Source organism: Desmodus rotundus, chromosome 8 (genome assembly GCF_022682495.2).
Source record: "Desmodus rotundus isolate HL8 chromosome 8, HLdesRot8A.1, whole genome shotgun sequence".
In the NCBI taxonomy this organism is placed as follows: domain Eukaryota; kingdom Metazoa; phylum Chordata; class Mammalia; order Chiroptera; family Phyllostomidae; genus Desmodus; species Desmodus rotundus.
The window spans coordinates 127,863,579-127,885,221 of record NC_071394.1 but is presented as its reverse complement, the minus strand read 5'-3'; the positions used below and the strand labels follow the sequence as shown (position 1 = coordinate 127,885,221).

The window sequence follows — 21,643 nt, the reverse complement described above, 5'->3', positions numbered from 1 at the left end:
CTAGAGAGGCCGCCGAGGCCCGGGGCAGCGGCGCGCGTGCGCGACGCGCTTGGCAGCAGACCCGCGCGGGGTGTGCGAGCGGCCGGAGGGCCTGGAGGAGGCGGCGCGAGAGTCGGTGAGTGGCCGGTTGGGCGCGGGGCGCGTCCGGGCCCGCTGTGCCGCGCGGGTGCGGGAGGGTGGGAGCGCCGGGGCCTGCGCGGCGCGGGGAGGCGGCCCAGGCCGGGGGCGGGGTGGGCCGGCGCGGGATCCGGTCCCAACCGCGCTGCGGGAGGATCTGGGAGCGCGTCGCCCGCCGCCCCGGGCGCTTGGAGGAGAGAATTTGGAGTAATGGTTTCCGTGTTCTCCCAATTATGCAAACAAAGCGTACTCATTACGGACGATTAGGTGACCCAGGTGAGTGTAAGAAAAGTAAAAGTAGCCGCAATCTGCCGATGTTTTCTTCGGGAGGCTTCCTGCTGTTTTAAAATTTACGCATAATAATGCAAACTTATATGCCTATATATTAGGAAGTGGGATCATAGCATTGCTTATAAAACGTATTGTGGTAAAACAATGCTGTGATGGAATATACATATAACATTTACCGTATGCTACATAAAAATTTACTATTTTAACCATTGTAAAGTGTATGATTCAGTGGTATTAAGTACATTCATACTGTTGCTTACTGGAATATTATAGTATCTTCAGCTTGCGGAATGCTGGTTAATTTTGGTGGTGGCATTATGATACCACTGAAACCTATTTCCAAGTATAATTAAAAGGAAACATTTGTTTGCTGTTTCTTTCCCATTGTACCTATTGCACGAGGCTGTAAATGCTCAACAAGTGCCGTTTGTGGAGAAAAATAGAAAAACCTTGGTTATGAGGTTGGTTGTTTTCAGAATGTAGGAGTAGCATGTGAAATGCAGTTTGTTAAACATGAGGTACATCTCTCATCTGACACCTCTGTCCCGCTTCTCATTTGCAGAGGGTTACAGAACCAAGAATGGTTTCCTTCCAAAGTTAGGACTGGTAGCTCGGAAAGAATACTGGGTTTCAAAGTGTAGTTCAAAAGTGAAGACTCATTAACATTAGTTGGTTACTTTAAAAGGAAACGTCAGGGAGTGTTTCTACCTGTTTTTTTTTTTTTTTGATGAAAGATTTCAGGGAATTTCCATCCGTTAATACACACGTGTGTGTGTGTATGCTTTCAGGGACTGACCGGTGAAGCTGCTCTTACATGTTATGTTAATGCTGAAGGTATTAGACAAATTTTGGTTTAAAAAGTAATCCTTCCTGTAGGTTGAAAAGATGGGAATGTTTTGAAGATGAACTTCAATACGGACTTAAAAGAGGAACTAGCGAAAGCATCAAAAATACTAAGCTTTCTGTGGTTCCTGGTGTCCAGGAAGTAGCAGTGTGCAAGCAGTCCTAGATGCCCTGCGGTCGCGGGCGAGCTCGAGCAAGTGCCTGAAGTGCAGGGAACGCAACCTACCTTACCTGGCCGCCTGCAGTGTTTGTGTATTGGGAACAGTCTGAACGCAGTCCCTCGTTTTATTACACAGCACAACACCTGTCACCGTCTAACGTACTATATGTTTTATTTATCTCCTGTCTGTGCTCCCACTAGGTCCTCCAGGCAGGGCTTTCTGTCTGCCGTGTTCGCTGCTGTGGCCCTCGTGCCTCATACGTAGTGGTTGCTCATTAGATATTTCCTAATGAAAGAATGAGTCTCAGTTAAAGATAAGAATTCATTGCATTTAATGTCCTCCATTGCCAAGTAAATCCTAAATATCTAAGATGGAAATCAGAAAAACACAGTAAGAACTCAAAACTTCTTCCATTTTGAGTAGCTGTAGACTTAACAGAGGGTTGCAGAACTGAACAGAGCTCCCTTATCCCCGTTCCCCAGTTTGCCTTAGGTTAACGTATTGTACAACCCAGTGCAGTCACCAAGCCTGAGACATTAGCGGTGGCTCAGTGTGATTGATGAAACCGCGGGCTTTCAGCAGAGTTCGTCAGTGTCTGACTGTTGACCCTTGCGTGCCAGCACTCTGTCTAGAGTCCCTCATGTCCCTAATTGTCACGTCTCCTTCCGCTCCTCCCATCTGTGCCAGTTCCCCCGTCTTCCTTGGTTTCCGTGACGTCGACACTTAGAAGTATTTCGTATTTGCAGTTTCAGAGGGACCACCGTTTGGTTTTTTGTGTGTTCTCTCCTGTTTGGATTGAGAATGATGTTGAGTCTCATCACTGGTGACATTGACCTTATCCCGTGGAGTCTGCCGGGTGTCACGCTGTACAGACAGTGTCCTTGCCTTTGTAATTGGTGAAGTGTTTTGGGGAAGATAGTTGGAGACTTCGCCTAGGGATATCCTGTTTCCCCCTGACTCTCACCGATCAGTTAGCATTCTTTGGTGGATCTGGCCCGCGGCAGGGCAGTGTTGAACGGTGACTTGCATTTCTGTCATTCCATCTACGCTGATTAACTGGAATTCTTTGTGAGGAAGAGTTGTGCCTCCCAACCCCCCACCCTTTGCTTATTTGTTCGATTAGGTCTATCAGGGTGTGATGTTGGATGTGTGGTTTTTCCTTTGGCTTACAGTGCCGTGCCGCTGTTGTTTATGTTGTTGCCTAAGTTATTCTAGCTTTGGCCATTGGGAGCTCTTTCAGGTTGGCTTGTGTCCCCGTGAAGTGCCCCCATCCCTTTTCGTGTCTTTCCCTGACTTTCTGACCTCAGAAACTGCTCCTCTTGTGTCTTCTGTACCCGCCCTGGAATCAACCACTTTTCTGGGGGCCCTGGTTCTGTTTACTGGAGAATGGTATTTAGGTGTCAACTTTTGGGCACTAGGTTTAAGCTCCTTTCTTTCTTTCTTTTCTTTCCTTTTTCTTTTTTAATGATTTCATTTATCTTTTTCCAGAGAGAGGGGAAGGGAGAAAGAGAGAGAGAAAAACATCAATGTGTGGTTGTCTCTTGTGCGCCCCCAACTGGGGACCTGGCCCATAACCCAAGCAAGTTCCTGACTGGGAATTGAACTGGCGACCCCTTGGTTCTCAGGCCCCGCTCAATCCACTGAGCCACACCAGCCAGGGCTTACGCTCCTTTCTTAATTGAGATTTTTGTGTAATTGTATTTTACCATTTTAAATATGTGCTGGAAGGGAAATGTTTCTTTAGTGGCGATCACTGAGGAACTTGTTTGCTTATTATCCGTGTATGGGATCAACCCATGTACCTTTACACTGGTAGGAAAACCATGAGAATAAGAGACTTTTTAATGAGGATTTTGAAAGGAAAACAAACAAAATTACATTGGGTGTGAGTTGAGGGGAAAAGGTGACAAAAAGAAGAAAGTGCCTCTGAGAAATGGCCAGATATTGTTTGGAAATTTCCCTGTTCTTTTCAGAGCATTTATTTTCATGGTGGGAGTGAGAGTGGGTTCAGGCGGGGTCCTCAACCTCGAGGCTGGACCAGCACCCATCCGGGCCTGTTAGGAACTGGGCCGCACAGCAGGAAGCATACTTGACTGTAATGCTCTTGAATCATCCCCAAACCATCCCTCTCGCCCCCAGGTCAGTGGAATAATTGTAGTGAAACCGGTCCCTGGTGCCAGAAAGGCTGGAAGACCGCTGGGTTAAGTGCTACTCTCGCAGAGATGAGACCCCATCCAGCTCACGTAGTTTCCCGTTTGTGGGCTCACGTTTGTGGTAGAATCTCAGCACGTTAATGAACGAAGCTTTTCTCCTGTCTTCCACAGCTGGTTGGGACTTGAGGGGACCCTGTCACATCAGGATACCTGAACTTAACTGGACAAGTTCAGTGGCTCCCATCTCTTTCCTGCGCTCTGGGTCTTTCATTCAGAGTTTGAAAAGCCCACTCCTGGGCCTTTTGTCCTTAGTTTTATCCAAGTTCACAGTTGTAGAGGGTGGGCTGCCCCTTTCTTTGAAGTCCTTTGCCACATCATCAGGTGGTCACCCTCCCCTTCCTGTTTGTCAGTCTTTTGGTCAACAGATACTTACTTCACTGACCTTTCTGCAGCTGCTCAGAACAGGACAGTTTGGAGCTTATTTTTGGTGCTAGTTTCACTGTGGGTCTCAGTTTCCTGAGACCTGTCATTACCATGTACATTTCTTGTTGGTTGCATTTCTTCAAAATATATTGTCTTCAGCCTCACTGCCAGGTTTCTCCTCACCTTTAGCATCACTCTGGGTCTTTTCATTCTTCAGTTTTCTTGCTCTCTCTAGTCTGTCCTGTAAGTTTGGCTGGGAAAGTCAGTCTCCTCCTTCCTCTGATTCCCGCTTCCTTCTGAGCAGTGTGCCTGCTTCCTGTCTGTGCTGCTGGTGCTCAGCGGGGTTGGAGCTGGCCCCTCTCACCCCAGAAGCACCCTTTCCTCTTCTGCCTGCTTTTGTTGGGGGGTGTCTCTGTTTGTAGCCCTTTACCCCATCATCCTTCTCATTTTCCTTTGCTTTTCTCTGAATACTTCCTACCCCGCCCCCTTTTTATCAGGACAAGGCTGCTTTTCTCCCACCCAGAACCCTTAATGTAGTTCTCCCCTGAAGCACCAAAGTGTCTCCTGGTGGCTGGCTGGTGGGCTGCTTTCTGGGCGAGCCTTCTTCCTGTCGCAGGTGCAGTCATCTCTCCCTGGTGGGTCCTGGCAGCACTTGCTGAGTCCAGGGCACAAAGGCCACCTTTCGTTTTATACCGAATGTAGAACAGGACGGCTTTTGTTTTGTACCATGGGTAAGGGTAGCGGATTCTTTATGTTTGCTTCCCAGGGGTGAGGGGTGGAGGGCGCCACGGTTACAGGCGGATGACTCTCATCTGAGACTTGCGCACTTTGGTGCAGGTGCCTGCTTATCCATCTCACACTTCTCTGCAGATTTTTGCTTTAACATCTTTTTATTTCTTCCTTTAAAAAAAATATTTATTTATACTTAGAGCGGAAGGGAGGGAGAAAGAAAGGGAGAGAAACGTCAATGTGTGAGAGATAGGGTTGCCTCTCATGCATCCCCAACCAGGGACCCTGCCCGCAACCCAGGCATGTGTCCTGACCGGGAATCCAACTGGTGACCCTTCAGTTTGCAGGCCAGCACTCAATCCACTGAGCCACACTGGCCAGGGACCATAACTGTAATTTCTAAAACTTGCCTTTTACTTTAATTTTTATTTTAGGAAACTTGGAAATGACAAAAATATAAAGAAAATGACAAATATAAAATATGAGGAAAAATAACACGCAGGGGTAGCACTTCTAACATTTTGGTATATTTGCATTCCACATTTTCTATGTGCACTTGAATAAAAAAAGAAAGGAGAGACCTAGAACATAAATTTCGTGTTAAAAAAATCATTTTACTACTGCCCTGGTCAGTGTGGCTCAGTTGGTTGGAGCGTTGTTCTGTAAACTGAAAGGTTGCCGGTTCAATTCCCAGTCAGGGTGCATGCCTGGTTGCGGGTTTGGTCCCTGTTGGGGTGCATGTGGGAGGCAACTGATGTTTCTCTGTCTCTTCTTCCATTCCCCTCTCTCTAAAATCAATAAGCATGTCCTTGAGTGAGGATAAAAAAATGAATAAATATAAATTACTACAGATAAAGTAAAATCTGCTTTAACTACTATTCCCAGCCTCTACCCCTTCAGTCAGTTTTTGTGAATCCTTCCAGGCCACATTGAATTCCTTTGAGAACTTCTGTGTCCATCAAACATACACACACGTATGGTTTGAGCTTTTTTGTACAGTTGTATCTAGGGAGTTCTTTTGAACCTAGCAGGTGGTGGTTATTGTTGGCAGAGGCAGTCGGACGCAGCTTCAAGGACTGGCCTTGAGCGAGGCATTCCCTGCAGACAGACCAAGAGCTCCCACAGGCTGCGCTGGGACTACCCTTGAGAGGGACTGTCTTTCCGTGTTGGGTGCTTCACACATCCCCTTTGTTGTGCCTGCGTGCCTTGTCAGTGGCCCCAGGCCCAGCCCTGCTTTCTGAGTGTCCGCCCCCACCTGCAGGGGGTCCAGGTCTTTCCAGGCCAACAGGAAGTGCTGCCGGAATCCGCACCACCCGCACCACAGGGGCCGCGAGGTGGATCTGCTGTCTCAGGGACCAGCGGATTTCGAGGGGCTGAATCTCGTGCAGTCTCTCTCCTCTCTTCCTGGAAGTAAATGCTGTGCCCCTGGAGCCTGGTGTGTTTGTTTTCTGTCTCAGCAACTTAGTGTCAGGCTCTGGTCTCTTCTGTGGGTGACCCTTATCTGCTTTTGAACCTTGGTCGCACACCCTGACCATCCAGGGAACGGCGAAACTGTGATGTGTAAGGGCCCAGGAGGACCTACCGTTTTAACTGTTGTACAGTATTCATCCTAGGAAGTTTAGCTGTGTTGATGGACAAGTAGGTTATCTCCAATGTCGTGTTACCCTAAAGAGAACTCTAAGGAACGCCTATGTAAATGTCGGTATACCTCTGCCAGTGTTTTTCCAGGGGGAGTCTTAGAAGTGAAATTCCTGGGGCCTGCGTAATGTGATACTGTCAAACTATCCTTCCTGGTGACCGTATACATTTAAACTTTTAACAGTGATCTATGCTTTTGTTCTTTTTTGGTCAAGAGGTTTTTAAATACTGATGTAGTCATGTACTATCCTTTTCCTTTTTTTCTCTTAGAAATCCTTGCTTATCCCAGGGTTCGTTCTCTCTCTCTCATTTTGAAGTGTTTAAGTGTAATTCATTTTTCATGTTACCTTACTTTGACTTTTCTTTGCCTTGCCGGTTGTCTGTATGCCTGTCACCGACTTAGCTATTCTTTCCCACTGTCTTACAATGCTGCCTCTGTCACATGCCAGATCTATGCTTGCGTTTGAGACTTCGGTAGGATTCTGTACCGTCCTTTTCATCTGCTAGTTGTGTGTTCCTTCAATAATACTCATTGTTTTACTTCTGTATTTTTTATATAAGCCGTATTAACTGGTGGAACAAATCTTGCCACCTTTAAAAAAATAGTCTTGCCTATTGTTGGTCTTTTGGTCATCTGTGTGGATTGTAGGATATGCTTACCTAGTCAGAAGAAAAGTTCTATCGGGGTTTTGCTGGCATTTGTAGACTTCTCGTGTTAGTTTAGGAAGAATTGACATCTTGAAAATACGAGTCTTTTCGTACTTAAGAAAGACTTACTCAGATCTGTTTCGTCTTGTGCCGGTCTAATGTTAAGGTCTTATACGTTTTTATTGGCTTTATTTCTGGGTATTTTTATGGTTTTTGCTGCTGCTGCTGTGTTGCTTCTTTTTCTCATTGGTCTTTGCTGTGTATTGGCAAGTTATTGATTATACATTGATTGTATATTCAGCCTACTCAGAGACCTCTCATATTAGTTTTTCAGTTGATTCTCTTAGATTTTTTTAGGTGGATGTTCATATCTAATTCATGAGTAATATTAGCTTTGACCCTTACTTCTTTTCCAACAGTTCTCTGAATATTTCTTTTTTATTATTTAGTTGTGTAAGCTAGGATTACATTGTCTGACTATTCCTGATTTTAATTGCAAGGCTTTTGATCTCTTCACTGTTTAGTGTTACATTTGCTGTAAATTTCTTGGGTTTTTCTTCTCATCTCAGGTTGGAGAGTTTCCCTTTATTCCTAGATTGCTAAGAATGTATACCAAAAAGGAGATAATCTATGGTTCTAGTAGACTCTTTTTTTTTTAAGATTTTATTTATTTATTTTTAGAGAGAGGGGAAGGGAGAGAGAAAGAGAGGGAGAAAAACATCAATGTGTGGTTGCCTTTTGCATGCCCCCTACTGGGGACCAGGCCTGTAACCCAGGCATGTGCCCTGAATGGGAACTGAACGGGTGGCCCTTTGGTTCGCAGCCTGCACTCAGTCCACTGAGCCACAGCAGCCAGGGCAAACATTTCTTTTTAACTTGAAGAGAGCACCAGTGTGTGAGGGGCTGTATGCGGATACGTTTGAAGTCTTTGATGAACACTTGGGTTGTTTCCTCCTTTTGACTTTCATAAATGCTGCCGCTGCGAACATTTGTGTACAGGTTTTTCTGTGGATATCTATTTTAATTTCACTGTGAGATACATATGTATATAGATACGGAATTGTAAGTAGTAACTGTGCGTTTAACTTACGCAGAATTGGCAGCCTGATTTACAAAATGGCTGCACCAGTTTACATGCCCATTAGCAGTATACGAGGGTTCCAGTATTTCCCTAGTCTTACCAACATGTTATTTTCTGGCTTTCTGATTCTAGCCATCCTAGTGGGTGTGAAGTTCTATCACATAAAAATTACAACTACACGTAGAACAGCCATCACTCAGAACTGTCAGAAGTTGAGTGGAAGTCTGACAACTGCGGAATTAAAGAAACCACATCCATCCAGACTGATGGGAGGCGCAGGTGTGGAAAGGGCTGGTCCCACACCCACATGGCATGGATAAAAAAATTCAGGAGGGATATCTCAGGAGCGAGGAGTCCCAGCCCCATACCAGGACCCTCAGCCCAGAGTTCCAGTGCCAGGAAGGTAAGTCCCCACAACTTCGGGGACTGAGTTGGTAGCAGAAACTGCTGGAGCCACAAGCAGTTCCTCTTAAAGAACCCACACATGGTCTCACCTACTGAGACTCATTCCTTTGGACCTCTAGCACCAGGGTAGCAGGGTGGCAGCTTGAAAGGCACCAGTGGCATACAGGGAGAAACTGAAGTGTCTGGCATCATGGTGAGCAGAGGCCATTGTCCCTTTGCTAAACCCTTCCTTCACAGAACTGAAAGCTGGTGCCGTATCTGAGACTCCATCAACCTGGCTAACACTGTTTGGCCTGCCTTTGAGATCCCCAGAGACTGCCTTACCCAACTTATGGGCCCACTGACGCTGCTTTTCCATATGAATGGCTGGTCTTGGCTCATGCTTTTTTTTTTTAAAGATCTTACTTACTACTTATTTTTAGAGAGGGGAAGGGAGGGAGAAAGAGAGGGAGAGAAATATCAATGTGTGGTTGTCTCTCATGCGCCCCCTACTGGGGACCTGGCCCACAACCCAGGCATGTACCCTAGACTGGGAATTGAACCAGTGACCCTTTGGTTCACAAGCCAGCACCCAATCCACTGAGCCACAGCACAAACTTCCTAAATTCTATCAAACAAATAACAGTTGGCTTCAGTGAGCCCTGGTCCCTGCACTAGCAACAGCCAGCCTAGATTCACAGCTTGGCTTTGCCTGGGTATCTCCAAGCCCAGCACAAGTAGTAGCCATCTCAGATTGCTTTATAGCTCAGGCAGGGTGCCCTGGGAAAAACACAGTTCGGGGCTGACTTTGGCATGTACCACCTGGGAAACCCCAGGGCCAGCACACCCAGTGGACAGCTGCGGACCACATCAGAGCACCACCACCCTGTCCCTGCACAGCTGATCCTCCATGGAGGGCGGAGGTTGGTGGTCAGTGGTCACAGCCAGTCCTTGCAGCTGACTAGCCTGGGTAAATCCCTCCCATTGATCTGCCAACAGCAACCAAGGCGCAACTACAAGAGGAGGGTGTACTCAGCCCACATGAAGGGCATACCTCGTGTACCCAGCTTGGGTGATAGGGGAGGCTGTGCTACTGGACCCTATGGGACACCCACTACATCCAGCCATACTACCAAGACCCGGAGTCAGAGCAGCTGTACTTAATACATATAAGCAAACACAGGGAGGCTGCCAAAAGAAGGAGACAAAGAAACATGGCCCAAATGAAAGAACAGATCAAAACTCCAGAAAACTGAATGAAATGGAGATAAGCAATCTATCAGATGCAGAGTTCAAAACACTGGTTATAAGAATGCTCAAGGAACTTAGTGAGGACCTCAGCAGCATGAAAAATACCCAGTCAGAAACAAAGGGTACAGTAACTGAAATAAAGAACAGTTTACAGGGAAACAACAGTAGAGTGTATGAAGCCGAGAATCAAATCTGTGATTTGGAACATAAGGAAGCAAAAAACAACCAATCAGAACAAGAAGAAGAAAAAAATCCAAAAAAAAATTAGGACAGTATAAGCAGCCTCCGGGACAACTTCGAGAGGTCCAACATTCGCATCATTGGGGTGCCTGAAGGAGAAGAGAAAGAGCGAGAAATTGGAAATCTGTTTGAAGAAACAGTGAAAGAAAAATTCCACAATTTGGTGAAGCAAATAGACATGCAAGTCCAGTAAGCACAGAGTCCCAAACGAGATGGATGCAAAGAGGCTCACTCCAAAACACATCGTAATTAAAATGTCACAAGTTAAAGAGAGAATCTTAAAAGCACCAAGAGACAAGCAGTTAGGTACCTACAGGGGAGTTCCCATAGACTGTTGGCTGATTTCTCAACCGAACTTTACAGGCTAGAAGGGACTGGCAAGAAATATTCAAAGTCACGAAAAGCAGGGACCTACGGCCGAGATTGCTCTACTCAGCAAAGCTATCATTTAGAATCGAAGGGCAGAATAAGGAGCTTCCCAGACAAGAAAAAACTAAAGGAGTTCATCAAAGGGGACTTAAGAAAAAGAAGATCACAACTATGAAAATAAAATGGCAAAAAATATATATATGTTAATAATTAAACCTTAAAAACAAACTAGGGAAACAAGAACAGAGACAGAATCATGGATACGGAGTGTTTTGATGGTTGCCAGATGGGAGGGGACTGCGGGGGAATAGGTGAAGAGGTGAGGTGATTAAGAAGTACAAGTAGCCTGGGTTGCAGGCCAGGTCCCCATTTCGGGGGGTATGAGAGGTAACCAACCACATGTTGTTTCTCTCCCTCTCTTTCTCCCTCCCTTCCCTTTTCTCTACATGTAAATAAATAAAATCTCTTTAAGAAAGTATAAACAGGTAGTTACAGAATAGCCGTGGGGTTGTAAAGTATAGTATAGGAAATGGAGTAGCCAAAGAACCTACACACATGACCCATGGACATGAACAGTGGTGGAGGGATTGCCTGAGGGAGTTGGGGATGCTGGGTGAAGGGGGGCAAAGGAAAAATCAGGACAATTGTAATAGCATAATCAATAAAATATATTTAAAAAAATTGGAGTATGAAAAAATACTTGTGAAAATATTTTAAATAACTTCTGTAAAGTCAGTAATATATTTCCTCTTTCATTTCTGATTTACGTAATTTGGGTCTTTTTTTCCCTTTGTCACACTAGCTAAAGATTTATCAGTTTTGTTTCAATGAATCAACTTTTTATTTCATTGTTTTTTCACTTTTTTAATCTCTTTTTCATTGATTTCCAGTCTCTTCTAGATTATTTTTCTCCTTCTGTGTGCTTGCAGTTCAGTTTGCTCTTTTCCCAGTGTTTTAAGGTGGAAGGTTGTTAGGCTGTTGCCTTGAGATCTCTCTTTACGTGTATGTACACGAATAAAGCCCTGGGCGTATTTTACTGCATTCTGGGGCACTTTCTCAGCTTACCCCAAAAACGTGACAACCTAGCCCTACTGGATACTGGCCGGCAGCACTGGGCGGGTAGTCACGTGCCTTCTTGTCACACATCCAGAGATGGTCTGAACTAACAGGGACAGGCTCCACCATCATCCTCACAACCTCCACCCCCCCCCCCCCCCGCCCCCGGAACACTAATATTCGTCATTTGTCTCTTGCAGGTGACGTCTGATGTCCTGGCAAGTGGCACTGTCCATCAAGGTGCTGAAAAGGTACTCTCGGGGCTCCAGCAGCGACTCAACTACCACAGGCTTGGTTTGCGCCCTGCTGGGTGGAGCCTGAGGAGCAGCAATGCCTCCAGGCAGGTGGTACGCTGTCCACCCAGCTCAAGCCCAGGCTTCCAGGGAGCGAGCGCGCCTTCAGGTGATAAAGAAAGAAGAGGAGGATGAAGGCTACATTTCGGTGCAGGCTGCTAGGCCCCAGACACTCAACCGTCCTGGCCAGGAGCTGTTCCGCCAGCTTTTCAGACAGCTTCGCTACCACGAGTCTTCCGGGCCCCTCGAGACCCTGAGCCGGCTCCGGGAGCTCTGCCGCTGGTGGCTGAGGCCCGACGTTCTCTCCAAGGAGCAGATCTTGGAGCTGCTGGTGCTGGAGCAGTTCCTGAGCATCCTGCCCTGCGAGCTCCGGGCCTGGGTGCAGCTGCATCACCCCGAGAGTGGCGGGGAGGCTGCCGCCCTGCTGGAAGAACTGCAGAGAGACTCCAATGGGACACCATGGTTGGTGAGTGTGGGCAAGTGTGCAGTGCCCGGTGAACTCCGCCTGCCAAGGGCCCGCTCGTCTGGGGTGGGCTTGGCCTCTGAGCCTTCAGCGTGGAGGAATGTAGGGGAAGCCTTCCCTTCCCATTCCCGTGACACCCGAGTAGCTGAGCACTAGGCCCTAAGCCGAGGGCCTTTTAGCAGGCAGCCCTTCCCACCTTCCCAGAGGACAATCAGCTACAGGAGGAGGGCCCACCAGTATCCATAAATAACAGCAACACGTTTGGACACAGTGACTAAGAGTGTGCCGAGTCCACGGCGCATGTTGTCTACTGGGAGTTGATGCTAGCCTGTAAAGTCGGTGATGTCTCTTGCTCGTAAGGGGGAGGGTTAGAGTCTGGGCCTGTGGCTTCTTTGTACATGTTAAGACCTGGAAGAACAATCTAGTACCATTTTGCTTTTTTCTCAGTAAGCCTTTTGAGCATTTGTTCCGTGAGGGATGAGACTTCCTCCCACGACCTCAGTGTTCTCGCCTACGTTCTTGTCCCTTTCAGAGCCTCCTCAGTTTATTGAAAAGAAAATGCAAAACTGATCTAACAGTGAGAAACCATTCGGTATGTGTTTGAGTGCCTATCACACCCTTGGCCTTGGCCTAGGTGCTGCGAACGGAGCTGCCAGCCCCAGTGCCGGCAGGAGAGCAGCAGGTTGGTCACGGGCACCCTGCCGCTCCCTCGCCCACGGGCGAGCTGCTCAGTGCTTCCCGCGTCTCTGGAGGTTTTCTTTAAGACCACATTTATCATCTGTGTAGGCTTCTTTAAAACTGTTATTTCTCTGAAAATATGTGACTCTACAGATATGATTCATGCACAAATAAAAGTTATTTTTAAGATTTCTGAAGCACACTTGACATACTCTCCCCACATTTAATATAGAATTAAGTCAATCAGATAACACTTCTGAACATGGTCTACAATCTGTAAATGGTGATAAATCAATACGAGGGGTGACTGTTTAGGGAAGAAAACCTCTTTGCTTATCATTGGGTACTATTTATAAAAACCTAAAAGAGCAGTTATTATAATTTTAATAACGAGATTGAAAGGACCTAAACGTGATTTATTAAAAGAGATAAGGTACACAGGTATAAAATTGTGGCTTGGTTGTAGTCACCACATTTAGATCTAGATGTAAGGGTTTAAAATGCATGGAAATGTTACCAAATGTTCAGAAAGGCCCACCTGGGTGAAAGTTAGTTAGAATTGAGAAAACGAAAACCAGGCTGGAAGAAAGCCTCTCAGAACCGAAAGGCTGAGGATGCACCTGAAGTTACAGAATCACCCTGTGGTTCCTCCAAAGGACCAGGACGTGAGAAACCAGCGTGCGGGAAAGTGGAGCCTCAGACTCGCCTGGCTGTGCTTCTGCGGTCGTGTCTCTGTCTCCTCCCTTTGGCAGGTTTGGGAGGAACAGGGGATCATCATGAGCAAAAGGAGTCGTTGGTCCGTAGCTTGGTAGCAGGTGCCTCGTGGCCTCAGCCACGCCAGCACCTGTTTGAGTGGGGAACGCTGTGGCCCCCAGACCGGGGAGCTCGATGTTCCCTGGCTGTAGTTGCCTGTGCTCGTTTTTTACATCAGGGTAGCCTTGTCTCCGACACCAGCTCTGTTTGAAGGCCCAGAGCAGAGTACCTCCTTCTCTTTCAGGGGCACTGCCATTTTTTTGCACCTGACATGTTTTTCCTGTAGTCCGTGGCTGACCTTTGCTGGCTTTGCCTCTCCGTCTATGTTACTGCTCCAGTCAGGGTACGGCCTGGGAGCTGTGCTGCCTCTGGGGTCGCTTTGCATGTAAGGGCGTAGAGCTTGGTAGACATTGTCCATCTGCATCTCTGCCAAACTCAGGAGTAAATGTCTTTCATTTCTGAGTTCCAGGCCAGGGGTAGGGGCTGAGGGCTAGTGGGGTGGATGTCACTGCAGCACCTGAGGCCTGACCACTTGCCAGGTACTTTCTGATGTCGAGCTGTACTGCTCACCCCCATGGCCCACACTAGAGCTCAGGGAGGCTGAGAGGTGAGGGGTCCTTCCTGGGCTTTCCTCTCTCCTCCCCTCTGCCTATAGGTAATAAAAGGCGTGGCTTTTCCCCCTCTGAGTTGCTTTCTGATTCCCAAGGGATCCTCTTGCATTTTCTTCTTGCCAGGACCCAGCCCCTGCCCAGAGCCCAGATGTGCACTGGATGGGCACAGGAGCCCTGCAAGCCACGCAGGCATGGCCCTCTGCGCCACCTCTCAGGAGCAGCCCTACTCTGGGGGACCACCTGGAGCCTCCCTCTGAAACAGGAGTGCGTGACTTCCTGCCTGGGCAACCCGGTACTCACTGCCTGGCTCCGAGACCCCAGCTTTGTGCCACCCTCCCAGATTCCTGTGGTGCCGTCGTTGCACTGTCTGTCCTCTCCCAAGACCCCTTGCCCGTCCTGGCCCTTAACTCTGTGTCTTTCCCTCCTCTTCTGTGACCCATGTCCGCCTGGCCCCTCCTCCTGTTGTGCCCCCACCCCTCACTCTCCGGCCCCCAGCAAACGCTGGGGAAGTATGAACTGGGTGTTTATCGCAGGCCATTCCTGCTTGTGGGCCCAGGAGGGCACTCTGGGGGGCAGAGGGGCTTTGCAGTGGGGTACCAAGCAGTGGGATGCCCTTTCTCATAGTTCTTTCTTCTTCAGATCCTCCTGCTGCCCAGGTGCCTGCCCTTCCCCAGAGAGAGGGGTGCCCAGAAAATGGGGGGACAGCCCAGCCTCAGGTGAGCCACTAGACCTACAGTCCTTTGTCCCGTCCCAGCGTTGCTACCTGATGGAGTAGCTGCAGCTTCCCCGTGTCCTGCGTCTCTGTCCAGTGACCACATCCAGAGACCCATGTCCCAGAGACCAGACTGTCCCCTGCAGGCCCAGCGCCCTTCTGCTGTGTGACGGCCTTCTCTTTCACCTGTGCCAGATGCTTCCTGCACTCAGAGCACCCACCCCTCCCCCTGCCTCCTCCTGGGCTCCTGTGGGCTGGCTGCAAGTACGGGGCTGTGTTTTTTCAGGAGGCTCTGACTTTCAAGGATGTGGAGGTGACCTTCTCCCAGGATGAGTGGGGGTGGCTGGCCCCTGCTCAGAGGAACCTGTACAGGGATGTGATGCTGGAGAACTACAGCAACCTGGCTTCTCTGGGTAAGGCCTTGCTGGCCCCATGCCCCTGCCCACCTTTGTTCCTGCCTCCTCAGCTTTCGTTATGGTGACCCGGGCTGAGATGGGGAAGAGAGTGCCGGCATGCTGGGTGGTTGTAAAGATGAAAAGTCCCATGTGTCAAGTTCCTAGTCCATTTGGGCATCTAAAATGTGTCAGCAGGTTTGACTGAGGGAGTTGTCATGTGGTTCCCACCTGCAGAGAAGCCTAGTGATCCTTTCGGGGTGACTCCTCTCAGCCTCGCTCGTCACTGCTCAGGGTTGTGGGGAGTGGCTGTCTGGGCCTCCTGCCCTAGCCTCCCCCCACCCCCTGCCCCACTTCCCTGGCCTTCTTCCCTCCTCCTTACCAAACCTCAAAGGGCCCTGGGGAGGGCTTCCGTGTGACTCATCTGCCGTCTTGTGCCAACCCCCCTCCCCCACCCTCTCCTGCAGTGGGGCCGCTCATCAAGCCTGCACTGATCTCCTGGCTGGAGACAAGGGAGCCATGGGGCCTGAATGTCCAGGGAGCTCAGCCTAAGGACGATCCAGGTGCTGCCCCTGCAGGTGAGTTCTAGAGAACCTGCCAGACCCCGCTCCCCCGGCATCTGGTCTTCTCTTTCCACGGTCTTTCGTACCCGGTAAATCATGGGGGGCTCGCTCCACAGTCGGCTGGAAGGAAGATCCTTGTTGGTGTGTCCAAGGAGTGGTGGGCCCTGGGCTTCTCCCCTCCAGACTGACCTGTTAATTAGACATTCGTTTCTGGCCCTGCCCCTTCCCCAGACGCCCTTTCAGTAACAGTCTTGCCAATGGGAGGGCCGCACTGTGCCTCCTCTTTCCATCTATTGAGGCTCCTCAGCGCCGTGCTGCACTCCCGTTGAATCCCCACTGCCTGCTCCTTCCTGCTCTCAGGAGCCCTCCTTCCACTCTCGTTCCCCTTCTCCAGTCCCATCAGTCCGGCCTCCTTGGAGCCCCAGCCCGGCTCTGTCTCGTGCTGTGGTTCCTCTCCCCTCTCTGGCACTAAAGCACCACACTGGCCTCTCCACCCTTTTTCTTTTGTCACTGCATGTGACTTATAGCTGCTGTGCCCTTCTTGCTTCTCCTCCCCCTTCTCTGCCATCCGGGACACCCTTCCGCACTTTGCCGTGTCGCTGACTGTTCTGTGAAGGTGTCGGCAGTCAGGCAGAAGCCACACCACCTACGCTCATGGCACCTTTTTGTCCCTTGGTGCTTTCGGCAGCTGCAGGGATGGGAAAAGAGTGCATTCTCTTGTGTTTTGTGTCAGGAGGTGAGCTCCAGATGAAAACAAACAAGCTCATCTTAAACCACGAGCCTTTGGAAGAAGCAGAAACCTCGGCCATGTCATCAGGATGCCGTGTGATGAGGGTGTCGGAGGAAACAGGGCTCGGAGAGCCTTCAGAGCCGGAGAGCAGCCTGCAGGAGCCTTGTGGCGATCCCATGCCAGTGAGCGTTAAGAAAAGAGAGACCAGCTTAAGTCTCAAGAAAGAAGAAGAATCGGGGGAACCAGGAGGCGGCAGTGGCCTTGGTCTCAAACACGTGGTGTATTTGCGAGTTCCCAGAAGAAAGCGAGCCCTGAAGCACGGCTGCGGCCGCCACTTCCGGGGCAGCGCGTACCACCACGACCGCAAGGAGTACGGCAGGGGCCTCCGGCGCCTGATCGGCGGGTTCGGTCTGCGTCAGAGACTCCATGCTGCGCTGAAGGGGACCGCCAAGGATGCGCACGGGAAAGACTTCGCGAGCTCCTGCCACCAGCGGAGTCTGCACGTGGCGGGGGCGCTGTACAAGTGCGGTGACTGTGGCCGGACCTTCAGTCACCGCTCGCACCTTGCGCACCACCAGAGGCTCCACACTCAGGAGAAGCCGTTTAAGTGTCGCGTGTGTGGGAAAGCTTTCAGGTGGAGCTCGAACCGCGCGCGCCACGAGAGGATTCACACTGGGCTGAAACCTTACAAGTGCGGCTTGTGTGACAAGGCCTTCCAGCGCATGTTTGCCTACCATCTGCACCAGGAGACCCACGCGAACCAGAAATTTCTGGAATCTACCCAGTGCAAGGAAGTTCGCCCGTACGGCTCGAGGTTGGATCATTTGCAGGACCAGAGTGGGGACAGTCTCTTCGACTGCAGCCAGTGTCGGAAGTCCTTCCACTGTAAGTCGTATATCCTTCAGCATCAGAGGATCCATACCCAGGAGAAACCCTACAAGTGTACCAAATGCAGGAAAACCTTTCGGTGGAGGTCCAACTTCTCTCGCCATAAGAGGATGCACCAGGAAGACAAGTTCTGCAATCAAGACAAACGCGGAGACCACCTCCGGGAGCCCCCGGGCTGCAGCCAGCCCCAGAGCGCCACCGCCGCGGTGGAGGCGGCCTTCCTGTGCCAGCAGTGTGGGAAAGCCTTCCCGGGGAAGAAGTCGCTCCTCAACCACCAGCGAGTGCACACGGGCCGGGAGCCCTACCGGTGCGGTGAGTGCGCCAAAGAGTTCGCCCACCGGGCGGCCTTTCTCGTCCACAAGAAGCAGCACGCCCTGAAGAGAAAAGCCGAGGCCAGGCCCGCCCGCAGCCCCAATGGAGGGCTCCCGGGCCCCGCGGGTGGCCCAGCCACCGAGGAGCGCTTCAAGTGCAGCCACTGCAGCAAAGCCTTCCGCAACCACTCGTTCCTCCTCATCCACCAGCGGGTGCACACGCGTGAGAAGCCGTACAAATGCAGGGAGTGCGGGAAGACGTTCCGCTGGAGCTCCAACCTGTCCCGCCACCAGAGGAGTCACTCTCTGGGCAAGCTGTTCGTGTACCAGGAGAGCGGCGGCACCCCGGACCTGCAGCCTCAGGTCCTCACTGGCGAGAAGCCTTTCTGGTGCCAGGAGTGCGGGAAGACCTTCACCCGCAAAAGGAGCCTCCTGGATCACAAGGGGATCCACAGCGGGGAGAAGCGCTACAAGTGCGACCTGTGCGAGAAGTCCTATGACCGGAACTACCGCCTCGTGAACCACCAGAGGGTCCACACCAAGGAGAAGCCCTTCAAGTGCCAGTGGTGCGGGAAGGATTTCATCGGCAGACACACCCTCTGCATCCACCAGAGAAAACACACCAGGGCGGCGCCGCCCTCCCGGGACACGGGGGTGGCTGCGCCGGAATTGAAGCCGAGTGGGAAGATGCCCCTGGAAGCCCGGGAGGAGGCATGTGACAGGAGCGCCAGGCCCGCCGGACTCCAGGATGTGCCTGCGGGGAAGAAGAATCACAAGTGTAGCACATGTGGGAAGACTTTCAGTAAGACCTCCCAGCTCATCAGCCACAAGAGATTTCACACACGAGAGAGGCCCTTCAAATGCACGGAGTGTGGGAAGACCTTCAGGTGGTCTTCCAACTTGGCTCGGCACATGAAAGGGCACATCGGTGACTAGTGGGGGGCTTGGCTACCCTGCTGGAGAAGCCGCAGTTGTATGTGGTGCAGGCACGACCTTCCCAGGCGCCCAGCCCCTCCTGTTTCGGAAGTGAGTCACAGCGCCTCCTGAGGGTTCCAAAACTCGGGGTGGCCACCATCCTACCCACTGGGCAGTGAGATTCTCCTTGGTGGCCTTCTGGAGACTCGGGCCTTCGGGAGTGGCCTTTGTTCACTGGCCCGCTGGAGCTCCCCCAGCCGGGTCTTCTTCCCTAACTCTACCAGGGAGACCACAGCCCTTTCGTTTGACACAGTGTCTGAGGCGTGGTGGGCTGTGGCTGCTGGGGAGGGGCTGATGGGGTCCTACGTTCCCTGAGTCTGACCTGTGGTCACGGGGCCTGTTGTTTGACCTCGTAAGCAGCAGCAGCTCGAACTCCTCCAGGTGGCCCAGGCACCTCCTGGGGAGTTCTGCCTGTAGCCTCATCCCGCACAGCAGCTTTGGATGTCTGCCCTGGGCAGCGTATGGAGGGGAGCCGGGTCCGGGCTTCCTCCCCTGGGGAAGGGAGTGCCCTGTGCCTCATCACCACTCCATGCTGCAGGCGTGCACGGGCAGCGATGTGCTGAGCTCCCCACGTGCCAGAGACCCAGCAGGACCAGGACGGAGAACAAAATCTGTGGTCTTGGATCATTACAGGCAATAAACATGAGATACATAGAGCATTTGGTTGGTGTGTGTGTTGGGGACACATGAACCAGAGGAGAGGGAGAGAGTGGGCTGGGTTGTGATTTAAAATGGGCTGGTCAGGAAGGGCCTCAACCGAGAAGGTGTAATTGGAGCAAAGACCTGAGGGAAGTCATGGCGGGAGCCCTGTAGGTGTTGGAACCAGGCACAGGAGGTGGGCTCTTGCCTGGTGACCTCAGGGAGTGACAGGAGGCTTCTGCGCCAGGGTGGGGCGAACCGAGCCAGCTGGGGGAGAGGGGCCCAGGGAGCCACAGGGCCAAGCCTTGTGAGCGTCGGGTGCTCTTGGACAGTTTGAGTTGAAGAGTGATGAGCTCTGAATGCAAGGTACCTTGTACAAGAGTCAACCACACACCCAAGGACTTGGTAAAATGATAAGAGCTGAAAATTTTGTGTGCAGTTATCCCTGCTGCCAGTTTCCGTGAGTGGACTCCCCACCCTGCCAGGCGTCAGAATGTTCTGCCAGCGCGGCAGCTCTGCTCTCCTCTCTGCAGGCTGCCTTGTCCTGTCTCCCTCCCCCTGCAGCCTCCCGCCCAAGGCCCCAGTCTGTCCCTGCTGGCCCTGCATTCCCTGAGCCTCTTCTTGCTAGGCCCTCTCCCCGGCCCTACCTCTCCCGGTACCTGTGTTGTCTGGGTTTGCGAACGTTTCATCTCCCACTGCAGTCAGAGCGAGGCCAGGGTCCAGCGCTTGTTTACCTGGTTGCCACACAGGAGGTTGTGCACACAGTTGCCTCTGTGAAAGACTACAGAGCTGACTTTAGTTTAGCTGAGCCATGATTGGAAGTTGTGTGCACTGTAGGACCCAGTGATTCTGCTGGACAGACGACAGAATAACTCCACATGGAGAAGGAGATGCGTGTAAGACTGCATTGCACTGTTGTCCGTTGCAGTGTTGTTGAGATTGCAAGGTTGGGAAAAGCTTCATTTTCCATGAACAGAGAAGTGGGCCGTTTTTGCTACTTGAAGAAGTGAATATGAAAGACCTAGAGTTCCATCTTTCACAGATCAATCAAAAATGGTGCTGAGAAAGTGGGAGAAGTTACATACAAATACCATTTCTGTGAAGTTCAACACCGTGCATCCGTGGGTCCGTTACATTCCTTGTGTTTCTCTTTTTCTCTAAAATGAACTTCAAGTGCCAGCCTCACGGGGGTGGAGGATGGCTAATGAGGTAATGTACAGTGATTAGACTAGTGGCTGGCATGTGAGCGTTGTTGGCATAGAGTAAACCGTGTCGTTGCTGTTCGGCGCAATAATGTATTTCCTGTGGATTCAGATCACACGACGTCAGAGTGTAAAGTCACGTATTAGAGTGACGAGTGAAAGTCCCACTCTGCCCTCCCAGGGAGGGGCTGCTGATGAAGTCGGGGTGGGCACCCAGAGGCTGCAGTTCTGTGATAGTTCTTTTCTGAAATAGATGCAGACGGTTCGGCATGTTGATTTAACAGCATTGTGCAGTGGGTTGTTTTTTTTTTTTTAACTGTTTGCTTTAAATACTTAAAAATAAAACCTTTTTAAAGCATGGGCTCTGCTGTCTGATTTTATAGGAATCCTGGCTCTGCTCTGCATGTGATGTGACTTAGAATGAGTCACAATCTCTCTAGGCTTCAGGCTCCCCCCTGCAGAAATCGGGAGCGATGTGAACCGCTCTGGGGAAAGGAGTGGCGAAGCTGGGCTGATCGGTCTAGACGGCAGGCCGTGTGACTTAGACATGGTGTTCCCCACGTGTCGACATGGGATCTCCAAAATGTGCAGCTCATGGGAAGTTGTAAGTTCTCTTTCCTTCATTCCTCCTGGCCTGATAGTAACCAGGAAAGCCAGAAGCCACAGACTCAAGATGGGCTCTGTGGATGGAGGTGGCATTCATTCATTCATTCATCCTGCTTTGTTCAGGAGGTGAGGACAGGTTCTTGCCAGGGGCCAGAAACCATAGTGATTATTTTAACAAAAAGTCTGTAAAGAATTGTTTGTTATATGTAAGTAAAAGGCCAGAAGGAAATACAAAGGTGTTGGGGTGGTAGTGACTGCGAGAAGCAGCTGCCACCCCAGCCCTGGGTGAGCTGTATAGTAAGAGTCTGACCTCATTTTTGATGTTTGACCATTGGTAACTTTGGTTAACTCTAGAGCCCTGTTCCTTACACCTGGGCAAGCCGATAGAAAGCCAGGTGCTGCTCCTCAGCTCCAGAAGGGGGGTTTATGCAACCCCTGCCCTT

The 21,643-nt window shown here is 50.6% G+C and overlaps 1 protein-coding gene across 3 annotated transcripts; it reads left to right on the top strand.

Moving 5' to 3' along the window:
- ZNF445 (zinc finger protein 445) lies at positions 1 to 21,150 on the top strand. 3 transcript variants are annotated; one of them, XM_053929501.1, is made up of 8 exons: positions 191 to 393; positions 8,217 to 8,487; positions 11,585 to 12,143; positions 14,306 to 14,474; positions 14,822 to 14,898; positions 15,181 to 15,307; positions 15,754 to 15,864; positions 16,583 to 21,150. In XM_053929501.1, exons 3-8 carry the CDS (start codon positions 11,715 to 11,717, stop codon positions 18,712 to 18,714), a joined length of 3,045 nt encoding a protein of 1,014 aa, XP_053785476.1. In that variant the 5' UTR covers positions 191 to 393; positions 8,217 to 8,487; positions 11,585 to 11,714; the 3' UTR covers positions 18,715 to 21,150. The 3 variants fall into 3 exon arrangements, with proteins under 3 accessions (XP_053785475.1, XP_053785476.1, XP_024421711.2); XM_053929500.1 differs by lacking the exons at positions 191 to 393; positions 8,217 to 8,487 and adding an exon at positions 1 to 115; XM_024565943.3 differs by lacking the exon at positions 8,217 to 8,487.
- The last annotated feature ends 493 nt before the right edge of the window (positions 21,151 to 21,643 follow it).

Coding starts and splice junctions, on each gene's coding strand:
- ZNF445 (XM_053929500.1), top strand. CDS start 11,715: ATGCCTCCAGGCAGGTGGTACGCTGTCCACCCAGCTCAAGCCCAGGCT. Junction 14,899..15,180: donor GGGGGACAGCCCAGCCTCAG/GTGAGCCACTAG, acceptor GTGTTTTTTCAG/GAGGCTCTGACTTTCAAGGA. Junction 15,308..15,753: donor CAGCAACCTGGCTTCTCTGG/GTAAGGCCTTGC, acceptor CCTCTCCTGCAG/TGGGGCCGCTCATCAAGCCT.